This window comes from Varanus komodoensis, unplaced genomic scaffold (genome assembly GCF_004798865.1).
Source record: "Varanus komodoensis strain SLA01 unplaced genomic scaffold, ASM479886v1 scaffold13_1, whole genome shotgun sequence".
In the NCBI taxonomy this organism is placed as follows: domain Eukaryota; kingdom Metazoa; phylum Chordata; class Lepidosauria; order Squamata; family Varanidae; genus Varanus; species Varanus komodoensis.
In genome coordinates, this window is record NW_025335408.1 from 2485591 (window position 1) to 2508901 (window position 23311).

At 41.2% G+C, this 23311-nt stretch overlaps 1 protein-coding gene across 3 annotated transcripts in view; it reads right to left on the bottom strand.

The window, feature by feature from the left end:
• The window catches only part of SLC16A7 (solute carrier family 16 member 7), a 119188-nt gene that overhangs the window by 11756 nt on the left and 84121 nt on the right, over positions 1 to 23311 (bottom strand). For all 3 annotated transcript variants that reach the window (XM_044422896.1, XM_044422895.1, XM_044422894.1), the window contains exon 3: positions 1904 to 2047. In XM_044422896.1, coding sequence (XP_044278831.1) covers positions 1904 to 2047 — 144 coding nt within the window. The remainder of the gene's footprint in view (positions 1 to 1903; positions 2048 to 23311) is intronic.

Below are 23311 nucleotides of genomic sequence, written 5' to 3' on the forward strand. Positions count from 1 at the left end.
TCTAGAAGTATAAATCCTCTGCCTTTAGCTTTATCCTTTACTTAGGTTTGAATAGGTACCCATAAAATAAGGCTTAAACTGCTTAATACAGATGGACCATTACACAGGAAGTGCTGCCCTCATACTTCGCTGTGGGGTCCTGAGCTTTTCCATGGAGAAGAGGCGTAAGCGGACCCTTTTTGTGCACAGAGCAGGATCCCTGCAGGCGGCACAAAAGGGATTGGCCCTGGTGTGCAGGCAGCCAATTTGCCTCTGATAATCTTACAGCTGAGTTGCATTGGTACCCAAAAGGAGGGTAGCCCTGACTGCTTTCATCTTATCTAAGCAAAGATTCCCTTCCTCTACAGATGCTGCTGCTGTATATCTATCTAACTAGCTGCTGCTGTATATCTAATTCTGCACATCAGTTAACAGTTAATTAAAAATGCAGTGGATAGTTTGCTGGACTTGGAGAAAAAAGGGGTTCAGTTTCCTATGCAGTGATGAAACTTGATGTTTGTCCAAGGCAGGTTGCTATCCTTTTGCCTGACCTACTCCACAAAGCCGGTGTGAGAATAAGATGGGATTGTCCTACGGATAGTACCCCGGGGTAATGGGTCAATAGTGGGGGTAGAAAAGTGAGAACAAGATGGTGTAGTTACTAGGCGGTTTTTCATGTTTCTAAACTACATGCCAATCGCATGGCTAACCATCTCTTGCATAATCTTTAATTTTCCAGTCTAACTGTCACGACCAGTCAGAGCATGATTACGACAGCTTTTTAAATGAATGCAATTACTGTGATAAAACACGATCCCTGCTGGCTGATTTGACATATGTTGTTGGGCTTCAGACCACCAAGCTGCTGTGGGCAGAGGTGGGATAGATGCATGGCCACTGTCCTGTGCTGGGCCACTCTGCAGCTCAGTGCTGGAAAGACTGCACTGGAGGAAGTGGCAAGCTGCAGTCTCACCACAAGCTTGGAGCTTTTAATGCATGATCTGACACTGCTGGAAAACATTGCATCTCAAATATGAAAGTTCTCTTTGGACTGAAGGAGCCCTTGATTTTTTCCTTCTCTTCTCTCCCCAGCATTTTCCTTTTACGTTGTGCCTTTTCTGTTTGCAAGCTTGTCTTGCGCTTATTGAATATGCATAAGCCACGTTGGAGCTCTCTGGGCATAAAATCCTTTGCATCGGTGAATACTGTTTGACCTGCGATGCCTCATTCAGGGTACCACGTGATCAACATGTGTGGACCAGCCTTAAAATATAAATATGCCTCCAAAGCAGTCTGCCTAAATGCTCCAGGGTTTGGCTGATGAGCAGAAGGCCTTCTATTGGCTGGATGACTATGGCTCCAAAGCTTCTAGCCAGAACAACAATTCAGTGAGTTTTCTATTAACAGGGATTTTGCTGTCACGGTCTACCCACCTGATCCTCAGGCTTCAATACAGCATTGAAGTGTAACTGAGGCCCATTCAGACACTTGGGAAATACTGATTTCAGAGCTGGCCCCTATGGTAAAGTTTTCCCTCATGCAAACTTGCCTTCAAGTCATGGCAAAAACAAACAGAACAAAACCCTCGTAACACAGCAAAGGGTAACTGAGGATTCGGAATGGAATTGGTATTTGCATTCCATGTATATGAATTTTCTGCAGGGTAGGATAGATATTAAAAAGCACCTATACAGAAATGGAGTACAAACAACTGTAATAAATGCTGCCATGAACCACTCAGTTCCTGTGCTGTAATTATAGTGCAGTGCAGTAAGGATTATGCAAAGAACATGTGCTGTAAGTTGAATTCACAGAATACTCAGATTCAAACAATTGGAAGATGCATTTAAATATTGAAAGAAGTGTGTTGTAGGAGGACATCAGGGAGAAGTGGAAACTGAAGGGCTTTTAATTTGACACTTACCTCCAATCACACCAATACATATGTAAAGCTCTATCACGCTATTGCAGAAAGAAGAGGTTATCATTCCAAAGGAGGCCAGGATCCCGCCTGCTATCATGACCGGCCTGCTGCCATATCTGTTCACCAAGACACTGCTTATGGGGCCTGAAGCCAGAAAAAAGAGGAAGGAGGGTTATTTTCTTCACACATTAGAAATAAGGAGTCTTTTTAGTGATGCATGAGGTGTATGACTGACACCAATGGCATGGAGACATTGAAGAAGTATGTGACTATTCATGTGAAGATGAGCCTTTGAATTTGGGGACAGGCAACATTTGGGATTTTGTGTAGTACTATACCTTGAAACCAGGATTTCAACTATTAAGAAATTGCTGACTTCTTGCAAGGCCTTCAATCATCAGCATCGTCACTATTTATATACCACATTATTTGTAAAACAAATGCAAACACACAGAGAAACCATCGAGGCAGTATCCAGTACTGCCTCAGTTACTTTTTTCAACAAGACAAACAGACAGACAAATAATTTACTAGGTTTTATTTTCAAAGCCCTGTAGTTGCACAAGGAATATTATTGTACACAAGATTATTGTGCAATGGTAAAAAGATTAAAATTGCAGCTGGGAAAGGAAATGATGCTCCTTTAACTCATGTGTGTGGGTGGAGAAGGGTGACCCAGAAAAATCAGACCTCCCAACTATAAATAAATAAAATAGCTTGACCTTAAAGGAAACTTTTCTGGCCTCTGTGAAACTACTCCTGAAAGCTTAGACCTGTAATGTTGTGATCTAGTATACATTGCATGGGTGATAAGACACTAATGCAACAGAGAGCAGTTCTATCAGGGCCATTGCTTCCCACTGAACTTTTCTTAAACCTGGAAGTTCAGCATAAGGGGCATCTAGAACAACAATAATACAAATGTAAGGAAATCAAACACATGCTTCTAGAAATCACGCAGGTATTGTGCATGCAAATAACCTCAGAAATTTATTGGAATTTTTGTTAGTTTGTTTAGCTGACAAGCTTTTATATGTTGCTGTATAAATCATAAATCAATTAATTCCATTTTGATGTCTGAAGCTATGACAGACTGTACAAGAATTATTTGGTTGAGATAAGAAATTTTATGCAATGGTATGGATCACAGACTCTTAACATTTGTGGGCATAAATCAATGTTTTATGTCAAAGGAAGTTTTGTTCCTGTCCTTATTTCTGCATAGAATATGTTTTCACAAAATTAAAACAATCGTTGTTGGCACATGCTTTTCTGTATAGTATCTAGAAGGATATATAACAGGAATACATATGTGAGATGGAGACTGAAATGCTGTCAGACATACTTCGGAAGTTTTCCTCATGCCTGAATATGTTGTTTCACGATCCTAACAGTGTTATTAGTCTCAATTTCATAAGCACTAAATTACCATCTTAAAAAAAGAAAAGAAACCAAAGCAGCCTAACATTTAAAGCCAGTAGTAAAAATGAGTCTGCAATAAAGTGAAATGTCAAGTACTACATTTGGTTTTACTGAAAATCCATCTGTATATTGTCCAAGGTATAAGCTTGTCATTAAAAAAATCCATAAACGAACAAACTTTACATTTCCAGTATGAGAAACTGAGTAAAATATACTGTACATCTGCACAAGTGGGTCTAGTTTAGATCCCAATTTCACCATCCCTAAATCTTAAACAACTCCTGTATGGCACTGAGGGCTTTTATCACTCCTCATAGCACAGCAGAGTGCTGTGTTGATCCAGGAAACAATTGTGTGTGCTGGGACTTCTTTTTCAGAGTCTAGCTATGTCTGAATGTCACATCAAGCCAGGAAACTATTCACTTCCACTTTTTATTTCTCCCTGGAACAAAGGGGTAAACAAACCAGAAAGAGATTGCTTCACTCAAAGAAGCCAGAATCCATAAACCACCTTCCAACCTTGTTGAAAGCTAACTTCAAGCTGGCTTGTTTGGTGTACTTAACCACAATCCCATCAGGTTATCCATGCTGAATGTGTTTAATCATCCACACAATGGGAAGACCAATGCCAGAGTGAATGCTGTTTGTTCATAACATGGATTAACACCCAGAATTCCCAGCTTAAAATACAATCTGCATGTAGCTATCATGTGAAAAGATTTCAAGCAGAGTACAATCATATGAATGTCTTTCTCCTTTGGCAAGGAAAATTTGCTGAAAAAGAAAATGGTGCAATATATCCTGAGGTTCATAGAAGCAGCTGACATCAAGGAAAGGGGGAAGCTGAACTAGATAAAGTGTGAGATATATGATCATGTTGTCCATGCCTGGTTTTTCTTTCCTGAAAAACAGACCTGGACTATGGAAGATTGAGATCAGCACTATGGCATATAGGGGATTAGATTTCCCTCTGTGCTACAACCCTCATAACTCTCTGACCACTACCCACAGTCAAAACTGTTGCTTACCCTGGAGTCAACCTGATGTATTCTTTTGCAGAGGATGATCCTATCATATATCCTATCAATGGGGGATTGCCATCTGTTTTGAAGGCATCCTTGGTCTGAAAAGCTGTCCAGCCTAGATCTAGTTTCGAAGAAAGAACACTCAAAAGGAAGAGCTGAACCTTGAAGTCGCCCATCTTCTAATTTGTCAGATGATCTTATCTGTATAATCTGTCAAAGCATGTCTAATCCTCATTATAACCCCTTTCCTTCACAGGATCCACCCGTCCCCTTCTTTAAGTGCTTTAAGTGCATGGTGGACAAGTTGTGATTCTTCTTGAGCAAATTGGACTTTCAGAAGTGGATAAGGAACATGGGCAAAGCTTCAGGATGTATTACAGCTGCACTTTAGTAGAATTGTGACCATACATAGACTTTCATCTGGTTTGTTCCACATTTGAAACTGAATGGTTAACTTCCCTCACCCTAAATAAACAAACAGCTATAAAAATGCTGGAAAACACAGGAGCAGCCCTGTAGGATGATGCTTTGTGAAAATGATTCAGAAACGTGTGTGAGTCAGTGATCATGAGCACACAAGAAAGAGCTCACCTACAGAAGCCCTGAGACAATGCTGCAATCTCAGGTCTAGATGCCTGACATAGGAATCCACCTACATTTGCTCTATCAACATGTATTTAAGGCTTTAATGGCTATGCACAAATGCAATTGCACATTTAACTGTTCTGCTCATTGTTAAGTGGTGCCTATTATACGATAGCCTATCTTGCTAGTCAACCTTTTTTTCCCTTTTTTGTCATCACTGTCATATTCATGCTGCTGTCCAAGATATATCCCCGACAAGGCAAATCAAAAAGACAACGCTGGCATGGGATGTAAGCTTGCAGCTCTTCATCCAGGAAAAATCTGTTTTCAATAGAAGCTCAAGGACATTAAGCCCATTTCATTCACACCCTTCACTAGATTTTCATTTATTGTATTTGAGTTGATAGAGATCACCTTTGACGCGGAAAAGAGGACAGTTAATGATGCGTGTGTATATGGATGCATTTGCAAGGGAGAGATGGAGAGGAAGACAGAGAGAGGCCTTTATTCAGAAGGGTTCAGTATGCAAGTCAGTGCATGGATAATAGGGTGGGAAGGTAGGGGCCCCTTAAATCTATGTCCCTCATCAATTGCAGACAAATCTTCCTGTCTCCCAGATTTCTTCTAAAAATAGTAGCTAATAAGTCAATAATAATGATGGTGAAGACAGTGGGATTATTCATAGGGTGTCATCCAATTTGTTTTACGTTAATTCTCCAAATTCAGAGAATTATGGGCCTTCCATGGGAGGAGGGAGAGTACAAAGGTTAAGATTGCTTCTGTGCTCCTCTTACACTCCAAAACATGTCCATCAGTGGATTTTGGCCCTCTAAATGTTTTCTCCTCCCAGTGAGGTGGAGAGGGTGAGGTAACACCAGTTCCTTTGGAGGATGGAAGCACCTTGCTCCTCCCCATCCAACCCCCATGGCAGCTCCAAAGATGGTCCTCCATCATCTAGTCCAGAAAGAACTATGTCAGCTAAAAGGGCAAACAGAAGATCCCCTGAGTGTTTTTATGAACTTGGAATGAGGACTCTGACTTCTCCTATGGTTCCCCGGGCAATGTTGGCAGGCTGTTGGATTGTACCCTTAAGCTTTTATTTCAACAAGCATATTGTGTAGCAAAAGGATGGCTTAAAAAGTGCACAGTTGGGTGAGTTCCCAGGATAATCATAAGGAAATAGCGTTCAGGTGCTAGGATAGCCTAGAGATTTCTCTTCTCAAACAGTGATGCTTTAGAAAAGATGAAGGAGGACTCTGGACACAAATTCCAATGTAAATCCCCCAAGAAAGAAGTAGTAGTTATTGGATAATGGCAAAGCCTGGTTACATATTATAGCCACATATTTTGCAGGATGTTCACATGAGGAAATACAAAGCAAAAGGAAGCTTCTTTTGCAGTCTTTGTGGATCACAAGATCTTGAAGGGTCACATTCCTCAACTAATACTTTTTTAAGGATCGCTGACTACCATTCACTATCAGGCCAGTGGTATGTGAAGGATGATCCCTACCCACCCATAGCAGCAGGTTAATGATGCTGAATGTCTGGGTGGCTTCTCTCAAATTCCAAGGAAAACACTGCACTGCTGCCCAAGGGAAGCGAATATTGGATCTGCTGTGGAATAGTGAAGAAGGGTGAACTCTGGCTAACATTACAGTGGATTAGCAGGAATAAGTATGCTACACTGTAAGATATGCTCTGGCAATTAACTGGAGCTTTTCCTTCAGTCAGCATATCCGTTTAGAGATATCGTGAAAGCCCTGCTTTGAAGTCTTGCCGATCATACTTAGCATGGCTAATGCTCGAACCACAGGGGGGATTCACCTCCTAGCAGCTCTGCCAAAGGTACATAGAAGAGGCCATATCTCCATGGTAGAAAGTTGGCATCTGCAGGCAGGTATGGGGAAGATGCCTGTCTTCATCCTGGAGACTGACTGCAAGTCAGGCTAGGCAAAACCATTGCAGTCAGTACTTGGAACCTTCCTTTCTATGGTAGATAAGATGTTTCAGCAGTTTCGTTCATGGAAAATAACACTTCTCGTGGAGAACATCTTGTGGAGATGGAGGAGGAGATGTAAGCTGCCTTGAGCCCTTTGTAGGAAAAAGGCAGGATATAAATCAAAAAATAAATAAAAACATGAGTGCAATAACACCCTGACGTTGTTGTTGACCAACAACTGGTATTCAGATCCATGTGACCTCTATTACTGGAGGTAACCTATAGCCACCAGGAGTAGTAGCCATTGATTATCTTGTCCTCTATGAATCTGTCTAAACCCCTTGTAAAGCCATCTAAGTGGGTGCCATCAGTGCACCATGCAGAAGCAAATTCCACAGCTTTAAGAACAGAGCATGAAGAATTGCTTTCATTTTTTTTCTGTGCTGAATTTCCCACTGCTCAGCTTCACTGAATGATAATGGATCATCCTGTAGCAAGAGAGTGAGAAAGACTTGTCTGCCCACTTTCTCCACACTCACACATCATTTCCCTTTCTTCCTTGGCTTTTTTTCTAAATTAAATAGTTCCAAACATTATAAGCTTTCCTTTCAGAGGAGTTACTCAACCCACATCATTTTGATTACCCCATTCTGCACTTTTTCCTATTCTATCATATCCCGTTTGAAGGGTGTCTATCAGAACCCTGTCCAGTATTTGAAGTGTGGTCATACCATAGCTTTGCACAGAGGCATTATTCTCTTGGCAGGGGATTTTTATCCCTTTTCTAACTATCTCTAAAACAAAACATGCCATCAATTCTTCTCCAACCCGTAATGGCTCTATGAATAAATGTGGCTCAAAATATCCTTGACAGTTCTTCTAAATGCAAGCCTGTGACTTCCTTTATGGAATAGATTCATTTCATGTTCTCTTCTCCTGACTTTGACTTTTCCTAGCACGATTGTCTTCTCCAATGAGTCTTGTCTTCTCATGATGTACCCGAAGTATACTAACCTCATTAAACTAGAGTACCACATCTCAGTTTAGGGATCAGCCTTAGCATCAGGCAGTAGGAGGTGGCTTCTCAGGAAATAGATGCTTTAGGAATGATCAGAGGCCCTCAAAGCTAGCCTGCTCCACTCAGGTACAGTGGACAACACTGTCCCATCCCCACATGAAACAGCCATTTTGGCACCTTTCTGCACAGAAAATGGAAAGGTCTGACTCTTGTCCTTTGCCTTAGACAGCACGTTGGCTTGGACCAGTGCTGTTGATATGGTACGTACTGTTTGGTTATGCAATAACTGAAAGCTTTACTGTTAGATGGCACCAACTTTATCATGGCAGAGACCATTTTGCATGACAAAATACACTTCAGGTCTCTGGTCACGTCAGAAGAATACAGTGGCTCCTAAGAAAACAGAAGGCAGCCATCCCTAACTAAAACATTATTCTGTGTTGACTCTCTGCATGCTGCAGAATGTCATCATGAGTAAACAGAAGAATTCTCAGGAGAGTAAAAGGCTTTTTAGTATTCCCCTTCATCAGGCATATGTGCCTAAAGAAAATATTCTTGCTGTATCGGGGATTTTTTTAAGCTTTCATTTTCAACATTCATTTTCTAGCCTCACTTCTGTTTTGCCTTTGCTTATCTGTATTAAAAATCAATGCACCATGAAACATACAATTATAAATGAGAATGTTTTACTCATTAGTCTTTAGTTAAAAGTAAACACACATGCACACCTGCCTTTAGATGACTAATACTGAAATGCACAGTATATGTGTTTTAAGAATAAATAAACATCTTGAAATAATTTTCCTGTGGATTCACATACAATATTTTTGTGTATTTCTCTTAAATTGATTGCTTGGACACAAATTAGTCAATCATAGTCACATTTACACTTATATGTAAATCACATATAATATAGTGTGACTGTATAAATATAGTCACATTTATTCCTATATTTATAGAATATAAATATCTGATATAGATTCTTTTCATGAATGCACAATATTTACTTCCCTCCTCCCTCTCCAGCACCACATACGGTTAACAATGGATTGCTTGAAGAACCCAGAAAGGAATAAAAAATTTATTTGGTATAAAATCCATACCCTGCTGTTCTCTCAGGTACAGTAACAGTCATCCATCCAAGTGTAAGGTATACCATATTACTTTATGGAGGAGAGAGAATCCAAGATACCAGAACAATTATATTGCTACATTTGTACTGCTCATGTCAGAGACAAGGATCAAATATGTTTTGGTAATACAGATCTCCCCCAAATTAGTACCACATATTTGGGTTGAAAAATAATGGACACTTAAAATGGTATGTTACCCTAATGATACAATGAAAATAAGACACATGTAGCAAAACAGTTTGGGGGTAGATTATCCCATGTGTGAGGAAGAGCAAATTGAAATGGGTGGCAACATCAAGTTCCCTTCTCAGCAGATGCCCAGGGACCATGCCCATAATTTTTTACACAATCACATTTGAGGGAGAGAGGTTATCGAAAAACATGCCTTGGTCCCAATATGCCACCCTCACACACCTTGCCAAATCCCTTCACCTGCAGCTCCTCGTCATCTAAGCTCCTGCTTCATGTTTCACAGCTTTCAGTACAAATCCCCCGAGAACAGTTCTCCCTTCATTCTGCCAGTCTAATTATCTCTTTCACACTGGCAAAAGGCAGTCTTCACCCATGCCCTACACCTTTCTTTGGCTTCAAATGCCGACAAATTGCAATTCCCAATTCCTTGACATCTCTGCTGCTAACTCAGATGAAAACTGGGTATGGGTGTGCAATAAATGTTTTTCAGTTCCTTACTTTATTCATGTTCATGATGAAACCATGTTTTGATTTTGTTATTCGTTTATTACAATCTAATTATTCATTGTATTTATATGCATCTCGTTATTTTAAATAGCTGTGGTTTTTCTCACATAGTTGGCTAGAGTACATAAATATGAAAGATTCAATATTAATACAATGAAACAAGGTAAAATCAAATATCAAACATGAGCTTCCCCGTTGCCTCACTGCAAGAATCCTTGCTCTGTCCTGCTCCCCTTTCTTACCTATTTGTGCCTCTGTTCAGTTCAACTTTTCATTAGTCCTGAATCAAATGCACAATCTAATTGTGAACAATCTGATCTTAAGACTTGCAGTAGTAGTCAGCTTCTTTCTAGGATAGTTTTGTTTGCTCAGATGCCGACTGATTTCTCGGGAGTGCCAGAAGAATGTGTGATCCACTCATAATGCACTAATGCTACACTGGTAATCACAAAGAAGCCGAGAAGTCATTTGGCAGGCATGGACAAAACCTTTCCTCCATATTCCTTTCCATCCATGGCAACTAAAGCAGGCTGTGAGTGTGCACTGATGAAGGGGTTAAGCAATGTAGCAGCAGAGAGATGCTTAACTGTTTCCTGTCACAAGTTCCCTTTTCTTTCACATATGAAGCACCGGGGTGTCATCCTCTATTCTGGCTGATGCTAGAATATTGGAAAAATAGGGGCTTTCAGAGCTATTTAGACCTTCTCTGAAGCAACACTGGTCTTTCTGAAAGAATTCTGGAATGAAGCAGGCCAGAGCTCTGGGCAACTCTGAACCTCATAAAGTACAAGGTCATTGTGGCGCTGAAGAAAACCTTGGCAAATACCCTGGGCCAGCAGAAAGATGAACAAGTGGATGCTAGATCAAATCAAGCCAAAGCTTTCCCTAGAAGCAAAAATGACAAAACTGAGGCTATCTTACTTAGGACACTTCATCAGGAGGCAAGAATCCCTGGAGTGCCAGGGAAAGTTGAAGGCAGAATAATAAAAGGAAGACCAAATAAGAGATGAATTGGTCCCACAAAGGATACCACAACCTTATTTGTTTGACTGAATTTGTTTGGAAGCCACCTGCAAGCATCATACTTGAATTTAGAACAGCTAAGTAGGGCTGTCATGGATAGGACATTCATGGGGTCACCATAAGTGGGAGATTACTTGATGGCACGAAACAACAACCAAAGCACCAATGTCTGCTTTTAAAGCAGTCTACAGGGCAACAAGCACCGTACTGATTGACTTGGTTGCACTCCTGAAAATGGTATCCAGGTGGGGCCAAGGAAACCCACCACCTACAGGAACCCAGTGTCTCTCCCACCAGCTTTTTCCAAGCATTCAGCCTTTATTACTGCATTGCATAATAATATGACAACTGCCACTGTTAGCATGACCAGGAACTGTTTCAGAGATGTGCAGGGATGGCTACCTGAGATGACTAAGAGCCTGCAGAGCAGCAGCAGTTGTGTAATCACTCCATGGAGAGGCATATGAAGCTTTGAAAAAACAAAGCAAGACACTGCCTAACCTCTGAAGCAAAGGGAATCTTACCCAAAGTGGACTGAAAGGAAGTGGCCCCATATTTGAATCCCTGAAAACTGTTCCAAAGCAAAAGTTTTCCTGGGCATGGATCAGAGGGTACTTTTTGGATGGGAAAAGAGACAGAGAAGAAATAGTTAAACAGCCTTTGCTCAAGGTGCTCTGGGTAAAAAAAGGGTGGGGAAGTCAGAACATGTTTAGAATTACTTTTCTATCAGGCTAGAAATTGTATATAATGCTTCAATATAAAAAAGCTATTCAAGGAACATAGATTGGTAATTTTCATGCAGGACCATGTAGATGAATTCATTTCATCAAAGCTGTCTGTATTGTCTCTCAAGATGGCATTTCAGGTCAAATCCTAAATAACTAATGATGCTAAGTACATGTATTTGGTCGAGGGAAAGTCCATTGAGGTTGGAACAGCTTTTCTCATAGAATGATAGAATAATGGACTTTGGAAGGATCTTGGGTCACCAGGAAACCAAGGCCAGTGAAAAGGAAACCAATGAAGAGCCTTTCAAATCAATGTTCATATGAATGCATCCAACAAAACAGAACCTCTAAATTAGCAAACCCAATTGTATGGAATAGTCTTATTTTGTTGATTAAAGTCCAATCTTCTGTATGTTGCCTCAGAAGTAAGTCCAACTTCTGAATAAGTGATTTAAGCACAATCCAATGCAAGTTTAGACAGAAAAAAGGTCTACAACGTCCAGCATGCCCCAGCCATGAGTTCCTGTTGAACATACCCAACATTTGCAAGATGCTCACCAGGAATCAAGACCTGCATGAATGCTGCACAAGCAGCATCCCTCTTCTCCCCACCACCCCATGTGCCACAGCCTTTGCTTGTGCTTCACATGGCATGGAAGAGTTGACTAATCTTTGTTCTGAAAATGTTTGCAGACTTACTCTCAGCTCGGCTCACTTTCTCAGACAGGCCTGAGGATGAGAGGAAATGCACAAACACTAGAGGGACAGATGCCACAGAGCTTTATAACAAGCCTGCTTGGAACATGGAAACCGTTTTTATCGGCAAACTGGCATAGGATGGAACCAAGAGAGCAGTTGTCTGGCACTCACTGGCCAGGGTGTATGGCTGGGACACGGGTGGCCAGAGACAGATTCCAAATGCAGGGTTTCATGGAAAGTTGAAGTCATAGTGATGGTACAGGCCAAAGTCAGGAACTAAATGAATGCATGAGAGCAGAGCAAGGACATGGTCAGGAACAAGCCAAGGGTCCAGAACCAGGAAGGCAAAAGAGGTGCAGTTAACTTGGACAGCATAACAGGGTGGGAGATATAGCAAGACAACATGCATGGCATGGTAGGATACACAGCACAATTTATGGGACAACAGGAACCGGATGCAGCAAGGGGTGGACAGGATGCAGTAGCTGAATAACAGCTCACAGAAAGCCCCATGTTACTAAGGCAAGATGGCAGGGCAGGATACATGGGTGAGGCAGGATATAGGTCAGGCAAGAGACAGGCACAACAGCAAACAGGCAAACCTGTGCTGCTGAGGCAACATGGCAAGGCAGGAGACACAGCAAGATGCAGACGGCACAACAGAAACCAAGAGTAGGAAGAGGAATAGAAGCAGGGGAGGTCAGGCAGGATGCAGGCACAGCTGCAAACAAGAGACCCTGTGCTGCAGAGGCAGTGCAGGGGTGATGGGGACAGAAACAGAGACATGCAAAATTGCTCAAGTCAGTTCTGGAGGGAAGAGCTCACTCTTGTACAGCTCTTATCCCGAGGTCTCCCACCTGGCACTCATCAGTAGAATGAACACCCCAGCAGGGCCTGGGGTTGATCCTGCAAATACAGTCATAGTTCTTCTGGTTCTGCCCACCAGAGCAGCCCAGATCCTGTCACCCACCGAGAAGTGCGATGATACTTCTGACATTGCTATGGCTTTGCACAAACTGTCATGCTGGGAAGCTCTACAGTGGCTCTTCTTGATTAAAGAGGACCAGAAGAAGGAAAAGAGAGGACTGATGGAAGGAGACAAGAGAGGAAGGGCCTGGAGCTGTAGGATCCCTGACCATTGTCCCTACTCCCAGTCAAGTGTTTGTGCTGGAGAAGCTCAGAGGCCTGTCTTGCTGAAATGTCAACAAACGTGGAAGGGAAGCTAGAAAAGCCCCTTTGCCTTTCCTGCTCTGCCCAGCTCTTTCACTCAGGGCTTAAGATAGACAGAGTCCTCTGGCTCTGAAACTGGGGTCCTCTGCATCAGTTCTGCAGGACTTCGCTCTTAGGACTGCAGCCCGGCTATAGCGGTAGCAGTTTAGCAGTTAGATTGGCAGAGTGTTTGTGCTACGCTGCAGACCTAATTACTTCATTAGGTGTTCTTCTCTTGTAATTAGTACAATTCTCTATGGAATTAATGGACTGAGTGAAAAAATCTAGCACTTTAGAAACAAAACACATATTCTGCTATTGGTACAGAGTACAAATTTAATCGAGGACATGTACTTATTTAAAATATTTGTATTCTGCCCACTCTGTGCAAGTAAGTCAGGGCAATGTATGTGGACTCCTGTTTGAAATAGAGATAGTTAATTATATTCATTTTGCTTCCTTCTACATTCGATGATGATGATGCTATCTTAAAGACTTTTTATCCTGTATGGAAAGGAATTTGTGAATTTTGCTAAATTTATATAAAAGGAGCTGAAACAAACATTCTCATACCTTGCACTAAATATGGCCATTTCCATAGAGGGCTCCATTAAATTTGTCTGCCATTTACCTGTTGAAGATGAGGAACCCATGAGCAGTGCTGGCTGGCACCAGGTTTTGAGGGTTCTGGGCAAGGTATCTTCAACAGAACCTCTTCCTCCTTCTCACCACCATCATCATCCATGGTTACTGTTCCTCAACCTCTTTCTCATCACTGTTTCACTTGCTTTCTTGACATGCAAAGAGCCTGTGAGCAATTTGGTAGTGGGAGCTACTGCTTGTTTTTCTTCACTGTTACCTGGGCCAGAGTCAGAAGCAGGTGAGCAAGCATGCCACAATGGTGTAGAGGAGGAACAAGCCTTGTGGGTTGGGATCTGCTTGGATGTGGGCCCTTGGTAGGTGCCCAACCATATATAATATTAGCATATCTAATATTGGCCCTACCTATCAGAAAAATGAGGTGGCGCCACATACATAGTTCAGTGGAACCAATTACCATAGGTTCTCCAACACTGGAAGCATCCAAGATGCAGCTATAAAGCCATCTGAGAGGGATGGTTTAACCTTGAGCAGAGGGTTGGACATGATGGCCTTCTTGACTCTTGCTATTTTATCAATGTGCAGCCTTCCCGCATCCAACTTTTAACATTATATTTCAAGGCCTGGAATGTGATCGACAAATCTCTGTTTTGGATTCTCCTACATTCTGGATTTGTTTGCCTTCAAGTTATTTTTGTATTGTATATTAGAAAATTTGTTCAGTTCATATGAAAATTGAAGCAAGCAACATTCTTACCCATCTGTATCTGACAGAATAAGGGATGCTGCTTTAAATGCACCAATGGTTTGACTGTATCCTACATGCCTGTGTTGCCCCCATTTCATTTTTATAATAGCACTCAGAAGAAGGTGCATTATGCAAAAAATGGACTGTGCACTCATTTCTGTGCCTGTATCAGGCTGTCTCTCCATACAGTTGGGAAATCTGCTTTTTCTTTCTGGTTGCCTGGAAAGCTTTAGACATTAAGCTTCTATGAAGTTATTTTAGAAGGTTTTGAACAAGCGCTACCAATAACTTTATTGTCTTACTTGAGCAAGGAGAGAGCAGTAACAGGAAACATGTGCCTCCATCCAAATACAACTAAACTGTATAATGACACTATTTGCTATATGGCCTGGATCTAGGTTAGTCTTACTTAGAGTAAATCCACTGAAATTTATGAAATTTATATCTCACCTTTGTACCCAAAATGGTGCTCAAGGTAGGTAGCAATAATAACGTTCAGACTAAGACAAAACTTAATAAAGGCAATATAAAATAACTCAAAAGCACAACAATAAAATAAACGAATGGTGTCCCAGGTTACCCTCCTACTGGCCGTATGGCAGATGCTCAGAAGCCTCCCTCTGTGGAGACATACAAACACCCAATGCATGGCACAAGGGGAAGTGGAACTGGTGGCAACTTGCTCCCTGCATTTTATCTAGACCAGCCTTCCCCAACCTTGTGCCTTCAAGACACATTTGGGCTGCAACACCCAGCATTTCCAGGCTATGGCCCTGCTGAATGGGAGTTCTGGGAGTTGTGGTTCAAATGCCTCTGAAGGCTGCCAGGTTAGGGAAGGCTCATCTGGACTGTTGTTTTCAGCCATCCAGAATTAGGACCAATGAAGGGGAGGGAAGAAGGGTGGGGTGCTCCTTGGAAGTGACACAACTCTGCAACTCCTACCCTCCTATTCACTCCTACCCTCTTGCTTCAGCTCAGTACTTCCTACTTCTCCTTCTGAGGCCCAGCTATGATCTAGGGGCTCAAGGAGATCAGGGCAGGGACTAGCCTTCAGTGTTGGAGCACCAAGGCCAGAATATCTCAGAGTATTCAGACCCCAGAAAACCCTCCTGATGTCGGGAGATTGTATCATTGTGCCCCAAGCTATTAAAGACAAACCAACAGAAGTTACACTTCGTGGGACTGAAGCATTCTACTTAATGCATGGAGGACGAGCACATAGAAAACACATGAGAGTCAACTTCCATGGCTCTTCTATAGGTTGGCTGAGTGCTATAATTTATCCAAGCAGCCAACCCTCTCATGCCAGCATCATTACTGATGAATCCAGATGCTTTCAACCCAGTTTAACTTTGCCCTTTCATTTCACTACACTGGCTCTATTTTTCTAACTAGATTAGTCTTCCAGAGAGTGAGAAGTGGAATATGCATACGAGATGCAATTTTCACATATTCTGCTCTTCAAGCTATAATATTTTGGCACGGGCTGGTTTGTTATATAAATATGAAGATGTGTCAGGTTGTGTATTAAGGCACTCAATGGCAATTGTAAGGAACCTGCTGGAATTAATAAATGTTCTCAATTTAGGAATACACAGATTGAGCCCTCCCTCACTTTGCCTGGCACTTAACAGTGCTTAATTAAATTCCCTAAGGCCGTCGATCCTTCTGTGAATGGAAGCACTATATGGTCTTTCTCACACTAAAAGTGGTTTGGAGATTTCACCTAAAATATATTGCACAACAAAACACTGCCACAAAAGAGATGCCGAGAAGAGACCAACAAAGTCCACTGTTCTTCCTACTGAGGTGTGGAATGATGTATTTTTTACAATGAAGCAGATACAAAGTATGCACATTTCTATGCTTAATCAGAGATTTGAAGGGTCCGTGTCTTCCTATATCAATGTCCCAAGTGAAACATGTAAATTTCCTGCTGAGACCAAGATTTTGGAAATATTACCCATTAATCTCAGTGGCTGCACTCTTTCTGTCCTCCAAGGATGGTTACTCCTGAAAGGCTAAGCTCCAATGTGGAGGTCTCTTTGGCTGGATAATTATGCTGAAGAAAGCTTTTTTCCCTTTCCCCTTTTCTTTTTCTAAGATTAAAATGTCCCAATTTAATTCATCTTCAACTAGGCAACGGGGGAAAAATGTACTTTAGTGCACATTTTAAAGCAATCCTGCTGAATTTTGTACTGCTTTGGAAGAGTACAGTGAGACTTAGGAGAGACACTGTATGAGCCAAACTAAGCACAGAATCACATATATGATTCTAAACATGTCATTTCTAAGGATGAGCTGAAGGAGATCTGGATTAGGGAGATCAAGACTGAGGTGGAAAGACCAGGACTGAAATGACAATCAGCTGAGAAGAAATCAACCTTCCCTTCCCTGCCTCATTCACCCTTCCCAAAGTTGATTTTGGCTCTGGCAGGAAAGCAAACATGGACACCAATGGAAATCTGAGAGTTAGGGCTAATGGCAGTTTCAGGAGGGGGACTGTCAATACTGAGTGACTGATCATGTCATTGTAACTCTGCCTGTTAAGATCAGAACGTGACCCACCATGTTGGTCACTCAGCAGCAGGGGCAAACTGCAGCTTTGCATAGGGCTATTCTATTGGTGAACCACGCATTTCTATCATTGCAATGCCCACTTCAAAATGGTTATGCAAAAAGAGACTGAAAACAAAAGGAAGACCTAATGCAGCTTTCCTCAACCTGATGCTTCCTCAACCTGAAGTTGGACCAACTGCCATTCGCTTCGGCCAACTGGATCAATGGGCAGGAATGCTGGGAGCCATCGTCCAAAAAGTCTAGAAGATACCGAGTGAGGGAAGCCTGTCCTAATGAAATGCCAAAGTGGATAGACTTTCTTACAGAAAGGTCTACCCACTCAGAAGAAGGGTGCCAAACAGGCGGAGGAGCAAGCAGATGGCAATAAAACACTCTCCGTAAGCCTCAGGTTAGTTGATTGTTGTTCTTCCCCTTTGTCTATTGCAGTAGTTCATGCTGCTCCAGGAAGGAACCACCAAGAGACTCAGCATCCAGCCAGTGACATCATGGCAGCTGGCAAAAAGTGCTGCATCACTATAAATGCATCATTTTCAGCAGTGCATATATAGTCTCCCAATAGACTAAGAATGCATGATTTGGGTTGTGGTTTGTGCATGTGCATGCATCGCAAAATTATTGGGAAAATGCCATTACCAAAATTATGCAATGCTATCATTCTGTGAAATTATGCAATGCCTAATTCATTCTGCTTATACATTGTCCTTTCCAAGTGAAGTCAGCTTACTTCTGAGCAAATACATTTTGTATTGCACTGTCAGATCACCTCAATGATCTTCTGTGCTGTTTTTTGTAGCCACTTTAAGGAATGGGATATGAATATATTGACATTTAACTTGTACCACCTGAGTGGTATAAGAAGCATATCTATTTCCAAAGCCAGCAGTGCAAAAGATAGAAATATAGGAAAGACACCTGGTTGCCTTTGTTGAATCACATCAGTATGATAATCTGTTATAATCGTCCTTTTTCCAAGTGAATATTTTACACGCAGGCAAGGAGGAGAAAAGACATGCAGACAAATGTTGTTCTCGTGCTATTTCAAGAATATTTGTTTTCAAGAGTGTAGAAATGAAGCAATGGGAATTTGCTCAGTTCTTTTCATAATTGGATGAAAACTAAAGGTTACTCTTTATTTGTCCTTATCAATAAAAAATGACTATTGGCAAAATAGATAAATGCTTAAAAACACTACTGAGCTAAAGTTGGGGTAGTGTTTACATAGGACCAGTCTCCAGGGTTAATAGTAAGTGGTGACAATAATAACAATCATCACAGTTTCCCAGCAACTCTTATTTGTAAAACTAGGATGGGTCTATCACCCTATTTCCGATCCCTACCCTTTCCCATGCACTATTTCTGTATTAATCTGCATTAATAATAGATTCACACATTTGCATGTGTGCGTGCACACACACACGATCTGGACCCATTTGCCACAAAGTATACATTTTCTCTGAAAGTATGCATTTCTAAATGTATTTTATCCTAAAGGATGCACTTTGAAATAAATCTTTGATCTCAGACCTTCATCACAAAATTTGGTGAAGTGTGAAATCCAAAGAAAAAGGATGTTTCAATGTACATATTACTCCAGGAAGTGTAAATCAGGTCAGCTTGTAGTAGAATTCATACCTGTTTGTTTCTGCAAGCATGCCTAAGTGAGACATAAATGGTTTGAAACTAATGGACATTTACATATTACAGAATTAACCCCCACACACTGAGACACTATTTATAATACACTGCATTAATGCATGCTATTTTCTGTGTGTGTGCACACACACACTTTTCCATAATATATGCATTCTTGTCTGTATTATTTGTTCAGAGAACTCAGTTGTAAAATTCAGATAAGGGCAAATTTTGAGGGCTAAAAGTTTCAGTTCACACATTAGTTTAAAACTGTGAAACGTTCCTGAATTTCTCTCTCCCTCTCTAGTTTTGACATCGGTGCCCCCTGCCACAGGACATCTCACAATGGATTTGATGGTGCTTGTTACCATATAGCTGCATTTAGAAATATTCTGAAGCATTTGCATGGGACTTGCTAGTCACAGGTGAGAGTTTGGAACAGCATGTGAAATTTCTTGTTTCCTCCTACATGGATTGGGAAATGAGGAGAAGGTGCTGAACCTTGAAGAAGCCAGCGCGTCATTGTGCACATGAATGCATTTGGAAAAAAGTGAACCTCTCTAATACCTTTCTGAAAGAGAAAAGTTCAGAAGAGAAATTTTATCTGGGAAACAGAGACAGTTAGAGCCTATGAGCATGATCACCAGACGATGCATGGAATGTCTCCAGTCAGCCATGGGTCTGTGTCCGATCAAGTCCCTGCCATAATAGCAATGAGAGAACCAGTGTGGTGTTGGGGTTAGAAGGCTGGTTCTGGAATTGGGAGTACTCACTAGGTAGGGAAATGCAAATTGGGGAAATTTAAGCTCAATAAACTTCTCCAAATTCTACCTTGAAGCTCAGACCAACTCAAGTTCATATCAGCATGTGATTCTCCCTCCCTGTGAACATCTGTGCTTGCTTCCATTTTTCCAAATGTAGGCATCAACACTGTACATCTTTGAAATGGATGCATTGTTTTTTTCCATTGATTAAAATGTATTTGCATGCATCTTTCAAAAGTACACATTTTCACATGCATTCTTCAAATGTGCATGTCTTGTTGAACATATTTTTGGGACAGATGTATACAAATCACATTGCAAGTATGGACTTAAACCACAGATTATCCCCAGGTCTATATTTGATCTGTAAGGTGTAAACAGGGCAAAATCTTGAATGTCTTACACATTCCCACCACATGGCTATGAAGCTCACTTTGGGCCAGTCACTGAATCTCAGTCTAACCTACCTCCCAGGGCTGTTGTGAGGATAAACTAGAGAACAGCAGGACCGAGGAAGCTTCCTGTGTGTTCCTTGCCAGGGGAGAAAAAGGCAGAGATAATTTCATAACTGATAAATAAGTGAAAATAGAAGCACTGGACGGGGATGTTTCTTTTGAGTGTTTTCCTTTGACGTCAAATAGGTATTAGTTCCTCATTCTTGTCAGTTTGTCATTAGTGAACTCACCAAGTTACAGCTTTCAGTTCAAGTAAGGAAAGCCATGTGCCTATTTACAATTGTACCCACTTTGCTGCTCTTGTCTATAGTGAAATTATTTTTGGAGTGACACCTACAAAACCAGAAGGGCTCATACATCTTTGTTCCAACCCGTCCAGTTTCCTCAGGTTGCTGTTTTAAATCTCTAGGATGCTTTATTACATGATCTTTGACTCCAAGGTTAGAATAAAATGAATTCCATGCAATTGTTAGTCAGGTCACCATTCCTTTGTTTAGCTATCATCATGAGGAAGATGTGTGCCCTACATCCTGTAAATGGAAAAACAGCCTCCATTTAAACAAAAGGTTCTGGCAAGCTGTGTTCTCTTTTTCACCCATAGTCCTGGATTTTATTAGGAAGGTGATAATATTCGGTCTATTTTTCTTTCAAGGGGATAATCTGTATTGCCATATAATCACACGAAGGTGAAAGGAAAAGCAATGTGGAACACTCTCGGGAGATAATGAGAAGATTTTAGTTTTCTAAAAGCACATTTTACATGCAAAAGATAACTTGCATTCCCAGCTTAAGTCTCTCATAAGTGAGTGGGAACTAAGAAGCAGAGATAAATTGAGCAGCAAATAAGTATTAAACTGAAGAGCTTAAGCAAGCGGTTATCTAACTAAAGCATTCAGCCCCATTGTTGTTCCCATATTTCTAGCTATATTTGATTTATTTGTATTTTTCTGGGAAGGATGTGATAAAACAATTCCAGATTGCTTCATTTCATTATTTTATTTTCCAAGGAGGAATGAATAAAGATAGAGGAAGGACCTCTTAAAGCTGCTTGAGGGGATTTTGAACAGAAAGTAACATCAGCAACTCAACCGATCAGGCTGTGACAGCCCAAGGGCCTCTTTTGTGCTATCACCAGTAATGAGACTGGGCCCAGGAGTTCAATCCATAGTTTCTTTGAAAAAGCAGAAGATGATAATCTGGTTCTCCCAGCTGAAGCCTCAGAATGAATGTAAACAGGGCACATAAGGACTTGCACATGGTAAATGTCTTAAGTTGGACTTACTTCTGAGTAAATCTATTGCATTGAGTTGCACAGCTGCTCTCTCTGTCAGAACAGCCTGACCCTGCCTTTTCAGTGGATCATACATCACAATTTGTTTATGAGTCTTCCTCTGCTACTCAACTTTATCCAGACATTCCATTGAGGTCATTAACAATTAGTGGACCATGGCATAGTGGATGCACCCATTAACTCCGTCCCCTTCTAGCCCTTCCCCTGGTATATCCACACACTGGGGGCATGACTGAGCAAGGACCCTGCTCTATGTGCCTAGTTTTATGAGGTGGAACCAGGTTTGTGCATAAGTTGAAACGGAGCTTATGTTTCTTACAAAAACACTCCTTCGTCCATCAATGCAGAAGTACGTCCCATTGAATTCAATGGCACATACTCCCAGAACCTGCAGTTCTTTCCTCTTTTGGACAAAAAACACTTGCCTGAGGCAATTGTCGCATCTGATGCAAACAACTTTGTGGGCTGCTGACAGTTTTTAATCTCCTCTGCTATTAGTGCCTGAAGAACTCACACTGCGAATGCTAGTCGCACTAATGAGAGTGTTCATGGGATGAAGACAGATTTGTGGTTACAGAGAATAGTAATGCCCTAAATGTGATGTGTTCTGATTCCAAAATCCAGAGATGCATAGGATCAGCCTGCACTGTGACCCTGCTCTCTTTTCCATTTGCCATGAGGCCTGAAACAACATGCGTTCCCGTTTCATTGGTGGCACTCATGCTCATGATTGCTAGCATTATTCCTGTATTCAGTATTCCATCAGTGCAATTAACTTATTACATTAGAAATGTAAATTTCCATCTGCTTTTTCATCAGTCCGCTCCTATAAATGGGTTTTATTGATTGCTTGCCTACAAAAATAGCAAGACCTACACATCCATTTCTTTGTTGAGTGTATTTCTTTGGGATGATTTTTCCAAACAATAAATGCCACTTAGGTAACAGATGTAATATGCCCATACATGACCAGTATTATGGTGCTGTGATTTTATTTCATTTATAGTTTAATTAAACATTGTACTGTTTAAAAACAAGGCAATCTGTTAACCTAAAAACATACCTTTAATTAATTGACAGGCACAGAAAGGCATATAAGGGCCAGAGAGGTGGAGTCCATGACAGAAAAACCGCCAAACTCAAAGTCTTGCTGAGTTTCTGAGTTTTGTTGCTTTCTTTTTGTTTGCTTCGTCAGCCGTAGCTGAACCTCCTTGTCCTCCTCCTCTTCCTCATTATTATTATTATTATTATTATTATTATTAATTTCTGTCTCAATATGATGGGACAGAAAAGAACTACACCAGCTCGAAAGCTGGTATCATTTTTTTTTCTTTTTGGAGAACTTTTTTCAGAATAGGAGATCTAGGAAAGCCATACATAGACTACCCTTCCCAATTCACCTCAAAATGCCCCTCTTTCGCTCCTACCACTGTTGGAACCCTAACACCAGAGGAAACAACAGGGCAGAGTTTTTCACCCAAATCTAGTATCTTCCAATAGGAGATTTCCCTGCTCCAACACTGCAGACAGAGGACCACGATTTTAGTCCTTTAGACATCTTTGCCACACCAATATATGCTGCAAAATAATATGGCAGCACACTTAAACTGCAGTTCTGTGCAAATCTGGCTGTTTCCAGGTATTGATTCTGTTGCTTTTGGGAATTATCACTTTGAAATGGGTAGCAGCTGATCCACTGCATGGAGCTACTGATGCACACAACTTTTCTTATTTGGCACACTATAAGAAGTGTGACCTAGAATCAGCAATAATTTGTAATCAGCATTGATGGGGTTCTTTCATTAATATTGCTTTTTATATACAGAAAGATACTGCCATCAGAGAAAATGCTGCCA